Source organism: Neoarius graeffei, chromosome 25 (genome assembly GCF_027579695.1).
Source record: "Neoarius graeffei isolate fNeoGra1 chromosome 25, fNeoGra1.pri, whole genome shotgun sequence".
Taxonomy (NCBI): domain Eukaryota; kingdom Metazoa; phylum Chordata; class Actinopteri; order Siluriformes; family Ariidae; genus Neoarius; species Neoarius graeffei.
In genome coordinates, this window is record NC_083593.1 from 58,777,996 (window position 1) to 58,794,108 (window position 16,113).

Consider the following 16,113-nt stretch of genomic DNA (forward strand, 5'->3'; position numbering starts at 1 on the left):
TATGTTTAAAGCTTCTCTGCTCTATTACTAGTAAGGGATTTAAACTGATTTACACCACAGAGCTGCTGATATCTGCACTCTGATTGGTCAGAAGGTGTTGATTAATTCTCTATAACGGCAGCTCTGACAATAGTGCAGGTTTATATTAATGCACTCGTTCTGATACTTTATCATTTTTATAGCAACAGCTCGTTCACAGGGGCGTGTACAGCAGACGCGCCGCAACCATTTTAGGAGTCTAAGTATCCTGGTTAATTTTGCTACAGTATTAAATAGGAATCTAGGTTTGTTTTTTTTCTGTTGTCACCTATTAGGGTGGAGCTAATGGGCTAATAGGATGTTGATCTAGCAGCACTAAGAGCTTTTCTATGCTTCAGGAGGCTCTCCTTCCATGCTAAATTGGAACACTACCAATTTGGTTTGACGCCATTTCTGTTCTAATTTGAGTGGTCTATTTTAAAGTGTGAGTGTAATCATTATACCAGGGTGCTAATTTACCAGGGTGCTAATTTTTTCTCTCATCATTTTTTCGGCTCAGCCTTTGGCTAAAGTCTATAGAGGCACCTGTCTATATGTGTATGTTCAACCGAGTTCAAGCATGTTTAAGGATGTAAGATGGTCACTGGCATGCTGAAAAAGGCTCAGCTCAGACCTGCGCAGGTCTCTAGTCTTTTAAGAGGAGCTACATTATCTAAAGTATGGCGGAATGTTGACTCTCAGCATTCAGTTGCCTGATCAAGTTCTGCAGGGGCTGACAGTGACCCGATCAAAGCTGATAACTCTGGGAGATCATTTATAAAGCTCTGTGCAGTAGTTGATGTGAATGTACGTTTAATACAGTAGCGTGGTGAGGTGCATATATTATTACTCAGATGCATTTTGAATGAGATGAGATAATGATCTGAGAACTTCAGACTGTGGAAGTGTGACTATATTGTCTACGTTTAACCTGAATGTTAGTATTAGATCGAGGGTGTGACCACCATTATGGGTCGGTCCTATGACATTCTGATTAATCCCTACTGAATCTAAAATGGACACAAACGCTGTTTTCAGAGGATCTTCTGGGTTATCGAAGTGAATATTAAAATCTCAGACAACTAAAGCTTTGTCTAAGGAAATAACCAGGTCCGAGATGAAATCCGCAAATTCAGGAAGAAACTCAGAATATGGCCCCGGGGGCCTGTCAGTAATAAGTAACAGAATCAGCAGGGAAGACTTTATAGTTTGACAAATGTTGTGTGTGCTCATGCGCATGTGTGTGAGAGAGAAAGTTCCTACAGGTTCAGCCAGTTTATTGGTTGGTTTTTCCAGGTGAATTTCAGAGGAACTGTGAGTGTGAGGCTCTGGGTCATGCCCGTGTGGGTGCGCGTGCGTGCGTGCGTGCGTTTCACCTGGATTGCCCCCTGATTTACAGGAAGTGTGTAAGCACCTGGTGAAATTTCTACACCATGCTGACATCTGAAACCCGACAGAAACTGAAATTTAGAATCAGCGAGTCGACCTTTACCGGTTCTCTGTACAGTGCTGAACTTTAAGTTCCACTTGGTCCCTGAGTGAGGAAAATAACCAATGTCCTAAATATTACAGTAACTGAGTCACAGTTAGCAATTCTCAAAAGTTTACACCCCCTTCTGACATTCTCCATTTAATATTTGTGTGCATATCTCATTTAACATGTTTAATGGTTTAAATCTGTCACATGTTCACATTGTTAGTTTTATTTAAGACCTGAAACTCTCCAGCAGCCGAGTTAAGAGTCAGTGTGAATCAGGAAAACCTCTCACACACACCCTGAACATCTGGAGCAGGAAATAAAATGATTTCAGGGTGTTGATGGAGCATGATTAATGGCAGTCACGCCCAGCATTCACAAACACAAACAGATGAGGACGGAGTGGGGGGGAAGGGAAAAAAACCCTAAGCCATATCGCAAAAAGTAATTAGAGGAATAAAAGTGGAATAAAAACACACATATCACATTTAGCTCAGTGTGTTTAGTGTGTGTGTGTGGTGTTTTTAATTTCCCAAAAACTCACACAGTTCCTCAAGCTGTCCGTGTCCAATAGCCCCTGACTGTCCACCCTCTGAGTGTCCATACTGTCCATTTATTCAGAACAGAAGGCTGAGATTTTCTTTCACGCTGTGAAGTTTGTCGTTCATGACCTGAATCACGGCCACCGTTTAAAAAAAAACATGGGACAAGGTGGAAGTTGTTAAATTGTGTGTGTGTGTGTGTGTGTTTAGGAAGGGAACCTGCGGCGTTACCCCACACCGTACCCTGACGAACTGAAGAACATGGTGAAAACAGCGCAGTCTGTCGCTCACCGCCTCAAAGAGGATGAGTCCGGAGATGAGACGGTCAAAGAGAGGAACCACATCGGAGTGCAGAGTGTAGGAGTGAAGGTGAGTGCTCACACATACAGACTTCAATTCCTCCTTTAAATTTGTAAATTAAAATAATTTTAAACGGTATCTTTGTGTCTTAAACAGGTTGATTAAAGACATCTGTATAGGGATATAAACCACTTTTACTTCATCACGTTAATGTGTGGTTATCAGTTGTTTAGATACAGAAGGCAGAACCACAGTTAGGTGACGTGTGTGTGTGTGTGTGTGTGTGATGTTTGAGGTTTTGTTCTATTCTTCACCAGGTGATTGAAACTCCATGTACCAATGGCAAAGCACACGAGCCGGAGTCCAAAGCTCCGGTCCAGAATTCCACTCCACCTGATCCGAGAGACGTTCCGGATAACTGTAACACGGAGAGGATCCCACTGAAGAGCTCGGAGAACACCGGACCTACCGTCAACTACGAGGAGAGGCTCGAGGTGCTCCATCGTAGACGTTTATAACCATCACACTCCCCTGATCCGCTTTTCAGCCTCATCACATGTTTAAATGTTTAAACTCCTCCTGGAAGCTGATTCTGTTTATACCGATTTGAGTTTTGGATCAAATTTAACTTCAGACTCAGTACTTCTGTATAAACCTAATTTGGGGGCAGGGCTATGTATGAACTCGGGTTGTGATGTCAGTAAATAAGCCTGACAGGTTTATATTTGGACCAGTCATATTTGAGATTAGACAATGATTGAGGCTGATGCTGAAATCCTGCTCCTGTGACCAAAATGAGCTGCTTAAATAGCAGTTAGCTGAATGGCTAGCTAATGTTAACTGCATTAGGGATGGCAGGAGGGCCTGAGGGGGTGTGTTTAATTTGCATGTTCATTCATACAAAAGTTGTGTGATTTTGTGCAGGAATCAGAGGAGCTGTCATCTGATGAAGAGGAGATGAAGATAGCGGAGATGAGACCTCCTCTTATCGAGATCTCCATCAACCAGCCCAAAGTGGTGGCCCTCAGCAAGGATAAGAAGGGTACTGGGACACATTTTATCATGACTGAAGATTTTTTTAGACTAAACTCTAATATGGATAAATAATTATATTGATTGAATGAATAAATAAATAACCAGCAGTATGCAACCACTTAGACATTTACAATAAGAACTTTCTTAAACTAAAGCTGTGATCTTTTTAACTCTTTACTCCTTAAAGCAGTTGCTATAGCTACCCTTGTATATGTATATTCTGTTCACCCTTAGAACATATTTACAAGGAAAAAAGCCGTCAAATGTTGTCATTATGGTGCATACACGCCGGCGTCATATGTCGTCATTATGGGGTAAAGAGTTAATAAAGAAAAACATCACATGCACACTGATGATGCCATTTCCTGTCTGTCCTGGTTCAGATGACAGTAAGGACGCAGACTCTTTGCTGGATGAGACGGTGGCCAACAGTAACCAGAACAACAGTAACTGTTCCTCACCGTCCCGCATGTCCGACTCTGTGTCTTTAACCACAGACAGCAGCCAGGACAACTCACTGTGTACTCCTGAGAGAGAGACCAAGATCCTCCTCATCCCCAAAAACAGGTAAACACACCCATCATCATCATCATCTCCACCACAGCACGTCATAGTAGCAGGTGTAAAAGAGTCCATCTGTGTGTGTCTTGCCCCTCACCCCCTGCACTTTTTAATAAAATAAAACTTTATAACAACAATTTATCCATTTTAAAAGTTGCAATATTGCTAAGAATAGGCTTCCCTGAGCGTGGCCATTTGCACTGAAACGGAATATCCACATGTGATGCAGCTTACACACTCGTATTTTTTGACAGCTTATAAATTCCATATATAGGCCATAATATATACATACTGTTTACCACGGTAACACAGAGACATCTAATCGGAAATGTTCTGTAATTGTTTTGCTGTGCAAACATGGCCTGAACAAGAAGAGACTCAGCTGTATATGTTTGAACCAGAATATGAGCCCAGGGAGGCAGAAACAGTCAGTGACCGTGATACTAGTGATACCGGTAGCAATAATGGGGGCAGTGAGCACGGGGGGGCCGTGCAGGTCAGCCTGTTAAAGAGTGGTGTCAGTGTACAGAATGTCACCTCGTGCCCACAGATAAGGAGAGTATATGCTGTGCTGACTGGACTGATATCTTCAGCACTAAAATGGATAACATAGCATGCACTGTAAATCATGGAGGTTTCTATACCGTCTGTCTGCAGCATGTCACTCTGTGCATTGCATATATATACAGTTTATGATCTACAAGAAACTTCCTGGTAGAGCACCAAATACTTCAACAAACAGGTCAGTAAGGTCAGTTAATAATAATAGTAATAATGATAAATGCACTTGTTTAGAAAAAGTTATTGATGATCTTCACAAGAAACCGTTTTGCTTGTAATTGCTTCATATTTAACTTTTACACCGTAGACCTAAATAATGACTGTTAAATGAAATGACATGCAAATTAGGCCTAGTCATGCAGGGGATATACAAATATATAGAAACCTTTATTATTCGTCACATGCACACTTCAAGCACAGTGAAATTCATCCTCTGCATTTAACCCATCTGAAGCAGTGAACACACACACACACACACACACACAGAGCAGTGGGCAGCCACACCAGAGCGCCCGGGGAGCAGTCCGGGGTTCGGTACCTCGCTCAAGGGCACCTCAGCCCAAGGCCGCCCCACGTCAATCTAACTGCATGTCTTTGGACTGTGGGGGAAACCGGAGCACCCGGAGGAAACCCACGCAGACACGGGGAGAACATGCAAACTCCACACAGAAGGCCCTCGCCGGCCACGGGGCTCGAACCCAGAATCTTCTTGCTGTGAGGTGACAGCGCTAACCACTACACCACCGTGCCGCCCAAATATATTTGTTTACATAAATCTACAGGCTTACAAATGTAGCAAGTGACAAAATCTAAGGCCAAGGAATTGTTGCCTAAAATTTAGGCTTAAATGTATTTCACTGTCAATGTGAAAAGTCTTCATTTAACACACAATCTGGTTACGGTATCAGTGTAACATTGGCATGGATCCAGAACTTGGCCTGCTACTTGCCACACTGTCCTTGCAATATAGCTTAACGTTAATATACCATGTCTGGGATTTAGATATCTTGTGTATGTAAGCTTGGCCAAGTGCATTTGACAACTTGCAGTACAGTTCTGGAAGAGTCTGAATTATCGCTCACCTTCCTGCCTTTCTGTTCTTCCTGTTTCTGTAATCTGTTCCATGCCCATCGTCAGATTTTACAGGCTGATGAACAAAAAATAGTTGGGACTGCCCCAGGAGCCAATACTTTTGTATATCACAGGATTTTATTAAGTAATTGCCATATTTTGATGTGTTGATCTTCTGTGACACGTTCCAACATGAAGAGGTCCTCACAAACCTTGTGCCTGCTGAAATGAAATGTATCCACAGTGTGACCAGTGCCAGTGAAACGCAGCCATTTTTCCACTTGTCCCTTCAAAGTGATATCCTCTGTAGGATTGGGGAGGGCAAAAACGGTTTCCCTTTGCAATGATCGGGCTTATTTTTACACCCAAACGTTTGGCACGTCGGCATCTTTAGGGTTGTTTCCAACAATTTAGAAGCGGTATGTCCACTCGATCTCAGCCTCAGTAAGTCATGTGGTATGTAAGCGACGTCACAATCTGGGATTCTCTCATGTAATTTGTACTCGGAGCGCGATATTTCAACCTTGGAAAAAATAAGATGGCAGTGCCAAGGAAAGTTTTATTTTAAAAGAAAAACAATCTGTACACAGTATATGGGTATAAATATGAAAAAATGAATACTCGAACATGTCTTGTATGGATATTACCTGTCAGTATAAAGGAATTTATTTTGGGGGTTTTGTTTGACTTTAACGAGCAGTTGTGCTCAGTTGTTAAAGTAGATATACAGAACCTTTATTTTTAAATAAATTTCTGAGTGGATAGTATCTCCATCCTTGACTCTTGTGTGCTGCATAAATGGGAATAAAAGTATATATATTTTTGAGAGTTAAAACCGACCGCAAAGTTATCATTGGAGCTGCCCCGCTGAGCCAGCCAGCCCTGAGCGCGTGACGTCACAGTGTCTGGTTTTAAGGCCGAGGCCTTTGACAGCTATAGACTGAAGTCATATAAATAAAAATTTATGGTGAAAGTAAGAAATAGCGTTACCGACTTGCTCAGCTAAGACTGATTTGACTTCACTGATTGTGGGTTGACTCTCATTAAAACAGGATGGGTGCTATAACTTATGCAACATACACGTACATGCATGCATTTTCACTGATAAAACGTAAAAGGCTCATTAAATAATCAGGTGAACTGAGACAATCACATTCTGAAACAAATTAAATAATCTTATACCGCTAACTTAAACACACAAGTTACATGTATTAATCTAAATGCAGGTAAACAAGTGGTGTTTTTGTTGTTTTGTATCCAAATGAGAGTCGGCGCTTACCCGTCTGTGTTCTCACTTCTTGTGGCCGATTGTTTTGAAACAATCTGACTTTCAGTTGTTCGTTCAGTTCTCCGTTCATTCGCTTCTTCCACGGAAGGGCGAGATGTTGCTGCTGAGGCGAGCATATCCAGCGGAGAAATCAGACGGCTGCTCCACTCATTCTCCATTTTCTCCATACCGAGTACTCCGCCATCACTGCTCGGCTCAGACAATTACTAAAACCCGGGACGAGACGTCACCGGTTTTAGCAACAATCGCGGGGAGGTCACTGCCTGAGAGATAATACGTCCCATTCTGTCCCAGGTTTTAGCAACAACCCTCGGCTCACACTCCGGGAGAACTGGTGCAACTGCACTTGCTTTCCTTTTTAAAAAATAAATAAATACTTTTCTTGTAGTTTTCTTTTCCTTTAATTGTTGATGCTGCACCCCCTTTCAATCCAGGCTTATAGCCAACGCTCCTCAACAGATCAGAGGTCTCGTACAAGTCTTCAGTAAAATATGCAGAGCAGAGGAGAGACCACTTCGTAGGCGCCCAATGTGCCCGTGAACTTCTCGCAAAACGCGTCCAAATCTTTGCATTTTGAACATTCTTGGGCCGTGAATGCAACGTAAATCCACCTTCTGTCGTGTTGCTGCACCGGCCAACAACACATCTATGTGGCCTGGCGATAAATTAGCTCAAAATGGAGGATCGGAGTTGCAGTCAGTGCTGTGTTTTAGTATAGCGGAAATGGTGATGAGACTGATAGACTTCCTGCGGTGATGTCAAGGTCATTCACTCAGACCGCTACCTATATGAATCATTTTAATTGTAAAAATTACTATATTAGATTTATTGTTAACGCTTAAAACTATTCCTGTGCCATTCTTGAGGTCTCAAGGCATTTATAAACAAAAAGTGAGGCCATGGCTCTGCGTATATGCTTTAAGGCTCTGGGCTGCTGATCAGGAGGTTGTGAGTATAAATCCCAGCGCCACTAAAACAAGTACTTTAACCCTTGCTGAAGAATAAAATAAGTGAATATATACTCATCCTGATGTGTATCTAGAGCAGCACAAGTTAATTTAAATCCAGGTGTTTAATTTGTTTAAAATTTGCACGTATGAGAATTTAGCATTCAAATTAATTTGAATATTGTTGAGTCTACCCAACACAACACTGTTTAAAATTGAATACTTGCATATAATATGATTTATTTTTTTAGAACAACATAGATAATTTAAATATATAATAATGTAATGCATATATTCTGAGCCCTTGTACATCATGCGACATGGGACAATTTAAAATATATTAGTTTATATGTTAGAATAGTTACAAAACAGTATCTTGTGTTTAAGTTGTTTAAAAACTTTTATAATATAGAACATATTAAACATGCAAATTTTATATTTTTATTGCATTTTAATGTATTATAAAAATATAAAATATTATTCAAAGTGTAACATTCATTCTCTCAGCTCTCGTTTTTATTATTTTCGGTTCCATTGCACACATACTATTTGATCTACTAATATTTTTTTTCTTCTAGACATGAGGATGAGAACCTGAACCAGCTGAAGGAGTCAGTTCCACTACTGCAGAACTGTAACGGCTCGGAGACCTCGCTGCAGACCGCCCTGAAGAACCAGCACACCTACGAGAGTAAAACGGGTACCAACATGCCCGACTACGAGCTGTCCATGGAGGAGAAGCTGGCGCTCATCGAGAAGGATATCAACTGCGTGTCTGAGCCGTTCAGCAAGTGGGATCAGATCAACATGAACGTCTCTTATGAGAACATGGAGAAGACCAAGAGCACCTCTACAGTGGAGACCAGGCTCAGCAACAACAACGCCAGCTCTGTGGAGAACCTCAACAACGGAAACCAGAACGGTAAAGTGCAGCCGGGGGAGGGCATGACGAGACATGAGGTCGTCCGAACGGTTGTGGCGTCCAGTGAAGTGTCTCTGTCTCGCAGCACGGAGGAACTGACCCCTGAGAAGAGATGTCCTCCAGCTACCGTGATGAAATCTCAGAGTATCAGCAACATGGAGGCCGGAGGAATGAAGCTGTACTCCATGGGATCTGAGGTTCCTCCGTACGAGTGTGTAGTGGGTTCTCCAGCTGTTCCAGGCCCCCAGTGTCAGAGCATCGTCCGTTCCAAATCAGCCTCACTGCTTGAAGACCAGCCTCTGCAGGTCCACCCCAGTTCCTCAGGTTCCTCCTCTGACCTCCTGAGCTCCAGAGCTCCCACCCGCTACCCCGTTGCCCCCCCGCCTCAGTATAACATCCAGTACGCGAGCAGTAGTGTGCCTAAAGAGAACCTATGGTGCCAACGTACCCCGGTGCCCCCTGATCAGCCATACCTCCCTCCTCAGCACTCCTTTGCCAACACCAACTACTCTAACCGCAACAACGCACCGCCATACCCCCACCAGCCCCAGCAGCGCGGTCCACCCAAAACACCAGACATGTGGGCAAAGGATCGCATGCTGCCCCCTGGTGTGCAGAGAAACCCCCTGCAGAGGCAGAACAGCACCTCCTCCAACGCCTCCATGGTCATGGTGGAACCACGTCGTGTCCCAGGCCCAGATGGTGACTACTTGACCTACAGAGAGATCCACAGCATGCCCCGAGCTCCTCCACAGATGAACCTTCAGAGACCCCTCTCAGCCCGCACCTATAGCGTGGACGAGGGGAACGCGCCACGCCCTCACAGCGCCCGCCCTCCACCACATGAGCTCCCTGAGAGAACCATGTCTGTCTGTGACTTCAGCTATCAGCACGGCAGTCCGAGCAAGAGGCCCAACGTCCGGGTGAAGTCTGAGCACTCGCTGCTGGACGGAGCTCCAGGTGGGAGTGGCAGGGTACCGACTGACTGGAGAGACCAGGTCATGAGACACATTGAGGCCAAGAAAATGGAGAAGATGGTGAGTGAGACAGCAAGGAGTTTAACATCGGACTACTGTTAACTCCTAGGGCCTCTAGGGTTCTAGCACAAGTCCAGAAAGCCATATGTTTAGCTTCTCTGTCCACAAGGCTGGTGAGCTGTTGCCATGGCGTGGCGTCCATCGTCCACAGTTCAGTTAAATCGTATCTTCTCCGTCAGTTTTCCTCGGATTTCCGTTCCGATTGTTTTGTTTGAAAGAACTCGACCTTCTGCACAACACTTGGTCGTTGTTTTGTCAAATATTTTTGCTAACGAGTTACTAATTGGGCCAAATTAACACATTTCCCAGGCCTCTCACTAGAATCGTATCTCCTCTCTCATTTCTCATGAGGGTCATTTGGATAGGTCTTCTCATGAGGAACAAAACTTGGTCATTTGTTGATTTTCATGTTGTAAACAATTTGTTTCCAACTTTGTTTATTTTCAGTTAAATTGTGTCTCCTCCCTCAGTTCTCAATGCATTTCAGTTCTGAGTGTTTTATTTGAAAGAACTCGACCTTCTGCACAACACTTGCTCATTTTATTGTCAGTTTTTTGCTAACAAATTAGTAATTAGTTCAAACTTAACACATGTTCTTCTGACTAGAATTGTATCTCCTCTCATTTATCATGTGAATTCAATTCTGATCGATGTTTTGGGTCGATCTTCCCTCAAGGAGCAAAATTTAGTCCTTTGTTGATGACCCTGTTGTTGTAAACAGTTTGTTGTGGAGGTTGGTCCTCTCTCACACTGTCACATTTCAGTTCTGTTTGATGTTTTGATCGTCAGGGTTGGTTTGATGGCAGGCCAGATGAGATACTACGCCCTTGATGTTCTGGGGTTTGCCCCCCCCCCCCCAAAAAAAAAATGTTCTCCAGCTGATCTAGTCAGTCAGATATATAGAATAACATGATGGGTTGGTGTGATGGAGAACTGGAGTTATTGTTATCACCCTGAAGTTGATTATTTTCCGATAACTGCACATCCCCAAGTGTTTTATTCCTCTTATACAACACCAACTTGCCAAGATTTTTTTTCTTTAAAGAAAGACATACTATTTTTTTTCTTTTCTTTTTTTTTTCAAAATGAGCTGGTTCCTGTTCTCGCTTTTAGCAGCTATAGCGAGCCGTTCCCTGAGCAGTGCGCTGATTTAAGATACTCCACTCAGTGCTTGTGCACACGTCTGAATTATTCTGCATGTTTGGTTCTCTCATTAACACAACACACTAACACCTCCACTTTATTAACACCCTGCATGTTTTCAGTTCTCTACACCACTAATGCATGTTCACTGCTGTGTGTGTGTGTGTGTGTGTGTGTGTGTGTGTGTGTGTGTGTGTGTGTGTGTGCGCTCTCAGACCATGCTGTCTCGGTCTTTGGCCACACTGTGTGGCAGTCAGAGTTTTATGGCCTTGAGCACTGTAGATGGACAGCAGTTTGGAGGCTACAGGCCCAGCGTGAGTACAGCACTAATGGGATTAAATCTCCTAACCTCCTGTTAATCACACACACAGTTTCACTCACAAACCTGCACTATGGGTTCTATCAGGCTGTTCTTTGTTCTCTAATTATTTCACCTGCACTGGTGTGTGTGTGTGTGTGTCTGTAAGCCACGCCCCCTTTCCCCGTCTTACATGAATGTTTCAGCCTGTGCTTTCATGTCAGCTTGATTTTTCTTGGGCTTGAATGTTCCATGTCATCTCAGGGAGCTTTTTTCTCCTCATTGTCACCTCTGACTTCCTTATTAGGGATAAATTTATTCAAGTGCGCTGACTCGGCACTCTCACTTTGTCACGGTCAGAGGTGGAAAGAGTACTAAAATATTATACTCAAGTACAAGTACTGTTACTCTGATGAAATTTTACTTAAGTACAAGTAAAGTTACCAGACAAAAAAATCTACTCAAGTAAAAGTAAAAAGTAGATCATTTAAAATGTACTTTGAGTAAAAGTAAAACGTTACTTTTAACAATGGGTGTTTTCTGCCTCCATTGTGTTGTGCAAAAATGAAAAAGAAGAGGAAACAAGGATATATGTACATCTCAACCCGGATGTTTTATTTAAAGGAAGTGAATCAAATCGAATGCTTAGGATAATGCTGCATTAAAACTGAGACAAACAAAAAAGGTCAATACAATACCATGGCCAAGCCATAGATTTTTTATGAGATTTTTTTAACTTTTGTGATTAGCCAACCGAATAACAGACTAGTTACCGTTATGTTACAGTACCAACAGGTTGCTACTTCAACATTAGCAATGCCACCAGCCTATTGTCGGTTTTACTATGGAAAGGAAACATTATGATGCCAATGACAATACTTACCTCAACATGCTTGCGCAGATTAGACGTCGAATTTTTGTATGCCGCAATGGTTGTCTTCTTGGGCACACAATCTGCATTGCATAATGAAACTGTCACCCCTTTTCTCTACGAAGCTGAAGTGATCACATATGTAGGGCCAGGGGTGCACTTCATTACTGGAAGAAATTGCGTTTTCTGCAGGGTCGTCCACCACAGGTTCCTCGGTCTCCTCCATGTCCGCCATCGTCTGCGTGAGACTCGCGCGCACGACAACTGTCCTTCTCGTGATTCATTTCCAGAACGCATTTCCCCTTCTCCGTTTTAGCCTTTTTTTAAAAAATTTATTTATTTATTTATTTATTTTACTCAGTAACGGTTGTGATGTAAAATGTACCGAAGTACACTACTTAAAAGAAAACATACTTAAGTAAAAGTACACTCTTTAAAAATTACTTGAAAAAGTATAAGTACACAAAAAAGCTACTCAAGTACAGTAACGCGAGTAATGTAATTCGTTACTTTCCACCTCTGGTCACGGTAAATGGGGAATGTTTAGGGATTCGAAATAAAATCCATCAGTGTGTTTCAGATTGTCAAATCCAACACTTTACTGTTACAAACTAAAGCAAAAGTAATAATTGCGCAGTGATTATACACTGCTTGCTGTTAGGGGAATTAAACTGTTTTAATATTTCTGTTTTTACTTTAATGCGCTTTCAGTGAAGACAAACTGAACCGTACAAAATACCCTACAGTTTTTATTCCTCTGCCAGTAGGTGGGCGGGGCATTATGTTTCCGTGTGACTGTCTGAAATTATTGTTTGTGCAGTATCTCAGGAACGAGCAGTTGAATGTTGGGAGGATTTATCTGGAGTGATCATTATAACCAGCAGATGAACTGATAAGATTTTGTAATTGATCCAAATAGGGTCAAGGTCAAATGTTTGAAAATGCTTTTTATCGTTAGTTTCCTTCCTGTTTGAAGTGTATTTTAAAAGAATTTCAGGTGTACACATTAGTAACAGAAAGGACTAGGCATCTCTGTTACATGTTGGTGTCGAGTTCTGCTTCTTTAGAAATTCCTTAAAAATGTCTAACTTTGTGATTGCCAAGAAATATCTTCTCTTAATCAAAAATGAATGAACTTGGCCAGTAACAGCGGTCACAAGACATTCTTTCCAATGCAGCGGTGACCTCTGTGTGTAAAATAATCAGAGCTGTCTGTCTGGACACACATAAAGTGATCAGATCACTGTTCAGTTTGAAAAACAGTGAGGTGATGAGGGCAGAATTTTCTCAGGGCAGGGAAGAGAACACCAACATCATTAATCTGATGTCTGTGGAAATAAAATCGCAGAGTAGCACCTGTCCAGGATGGAATTACTCCAGTGACCTGTATAAAGCCTGTCATTGTGTCCAGAGAAGGGCTTTATTTGGTGTTAATCGTTTATAAAGTACTGTTTAGATTGCATTAGTTTTACACAGGGCACTGGGGACAATCCAGCATTGTCCTTTTTTCCCCTTCTTCTTCTTGTGAACAGATTTTTGCCTTTAGCCCTCTTTAGACAGGATTAGTTTCACTATAATAACATTTTTCCACGTCTCCTCTGATATACGAATGCTCACGTTCGGGTGGTGCTTAAATGACCTCATGATGAGCACGTTTACACAGAGTTGTTTCTCATCCAAACCCGAACGTTCGTGTCACACTGTGTCTAGCATCAGATTAAGGAGCTGATGGCGTCTCATTCATTTATTTGTAGAAAATCGCATGATATTGTGGTGATTATTCCAGTCAGGTGCTGAACTGAACGTCTCTGTCACCCTGATTTACTCCTTTTGGTCTTTTTCCTGAGTAACCCTGCACACTCACCCTCACTTTTAACCCTGGTTATTCTGGACTGTTTATCTCAGTCTGTCGCTTTGCGCTGTTTCTCAGTGTCATGTTCAGCTCACACACAGCACCTTATTGACTCAGTGCTGGTGTGTGTGTGTGTGCGTGCGTGCGCTGCTGTTGAGGGTTAACTTCACTCTTGTGTGACCACATGCTTTATTCTCTTAATCACTTCAGTGACCACAGGAGAATTTTCCCGCATCAAGACTTCTGAGCTTTTAAAAAGTTTAACAACCTGTTTATTACAGTTAATGTTTATTACAGTGAATATGCTCTGAATGAAAATGTAAGAGTGCAGTGAAGGAGAAAAGGCCTGGGGTTACGGTATAATCCACCCACATAGATGCTGTGCCATGTGGACACTCCTGTGGTCAAAATCTGAACTTCAGTCCTAAAATTTGCTCAGTTCTTCCTTAAATTTGTGTATTCAGTTCCAGATTTGTGATTGTGAGACCTTGGTAAAAATATCCTGATAGGCTGCTATTTAAATCCCGGACTCACTGAATTATTCATGAACAGGTGTACCGCAGCACTTTGCTGCAGATTAAATCAAGAATGTTCTGTTTCACAGCCACACTTTAGGATCAGAAAGAAAGAACCACAATTACCTGCTTTTGTAATGAGAATATTCTCATGGTGTGGTTGTGTGTGTTTGCAGGATGAGAGTTTTGGTCCTTATGGACAGCAGGGCTACACCATCGACTCGCACAGAAAAGTAAGTTTCACCTCATTACACCCTGAGCTGATTTAATCTGGTTAAATGAAGATGGAGTTAAACAGATACACAGGTGGCTCGGGGTCAGTGATAGGGCAGACGTCCAGGGAGGATCCAGGATGAGGATATCTAACACGAGCCTCGTGTTTGTTTCCGATCACCAGTCTGCTTTGTGGAATCAGAATAAGGAAGTGACCCACGGGGGGGGGACACGACATCACTTTCATTTGAGCTATAAGACTTTTATTTCCTGTAACTCACAGATCTACAGATTATAACCTTATATTTCTTCTCAACAGCAGGTGAGCGCTCTCACAAAACAGAGTCGTGACTTGAGTGAGGATTTTCAGCAAAGGTTTTCTCAATTCAGTGCAAATTCTCAATAGCTTTAGAAAAGTCTTGTTACTTACACACACACACACACTAAGGCGGAGGATGTTGACCCTGAGACGCTCTGCTCCAGCAGTGATAATTAATCACTAATTGATGAGCAAGATCGGATGGGGGGAGAGACAGACATATCACTCCTGAGATTATTCTCCTGAGGGCAGATCATCCTCCAGACCTTCCAAACACAAGAAGTCTCTGAAATGAAAAGCTGAATACTGAATATTTTATTGTATGCCTGTTAAATCTTTTGGTTCATTATGACTCAGTGTGCGGAACTCGTACTTTAATTCATAAGAAGAACAACATCACGTGTTCTGTTTTATATAAAACCTTTATAATGCTCAAGTTTGCTTTATGGAAAAAAGACAAGACAGGCAGAAAGACGAAAGTGTGAGGTGTTTGGGGTGCGTTTTGATGCTTAAAATGGCAGAAGGAAGTGAAGTTATGATAGTCTTGGAAATAATAAATAAATGATTATCATAATATATGACCAGCTACCAGTGTTTAGGCAGTTAACACACACACCAGATCATTTATCTGATTAAAACTAATCTGGAATTACAATAATCTGCATCCACACCACAGTTTTTATAATAATAAAAATACATTTTATTTATAAGCGCCTTTCATGACTCTCAAGGACACTTTACAAGAATAAAACAGATAAAATAAACAACAGATTAAAAACTACACAATCTGTTTTATACAGATTTAGCCTTTTTAATGTGCTGGAATTGTCCACATATGAAGTGGATTTTTGCTTCTTCTTTTTTTTCTTTTTGTTTGTTTTTGTTTCTTCTGCCCCCTGGTGTCAGATAGTAAAACTTCACCACCTCCATAACGATCTAATAGTGTGTTAAAACAGAGAAAACACTCCATTGTGCTCTAAATCAACAGCTCAGTGACTGACCTGTAACTGTGTGTGTTTAATAACGCTCTTAATGCTGTTTATCATGTAGTCTTTCTCTCTCACTCTCTTCTCAATAACATACTGCTTTAATACAGGATCCTGTAGATTAGTTTTATGACCACAGCTTTACCAGGATTGGCTT

The 16,113-nt window shown here is 42.0% G+C and overlaps 1 protein-coding gene across 2 annotated transcripts in view; it reads left to right on the plus strand.

Moving 5' to 3' along the window:
* The window catches only part of erbin (erbb2 interacting protein), a 144,345-nt gene that overhangs the window by 118,082 nt on the left and 10,150 nt on the right, over positions 1-16,113 (plus strand). The window contains exons 17-23 of one of the 2 annotated variants that reach the window (XM_060909099.1): positions 2,248-2,406; positions 2,655-2,831; positions 3,262-3,379; positions 3,756-3,939; positions 8,379-9,759; positions 11,118-11,216; positions 14,615-14,671. In XM_060909099.1, coding sequence (XP_060765082.1) covers positions 2,248-2,406; positions 2,655-2,831; positions 3,262-3,379; positions 3,756-3,939; positions 8,379-9,759; positions 11,118-11,216; positions 14,615-14,671 — 2,175 coding nt within the window. The remainder of the gene's footprint in view (positions 1-2,247; positions 2,407-2,654; positions 2,832-3,261; positions 3,380-3,755; positions 3,940-8,378; positions 9,760-11,117; positions 11,217-14,614; positions 14,672-16,113) is intronic. The other variant, XM_060909100.1, reaches the window with a different exon arrangement.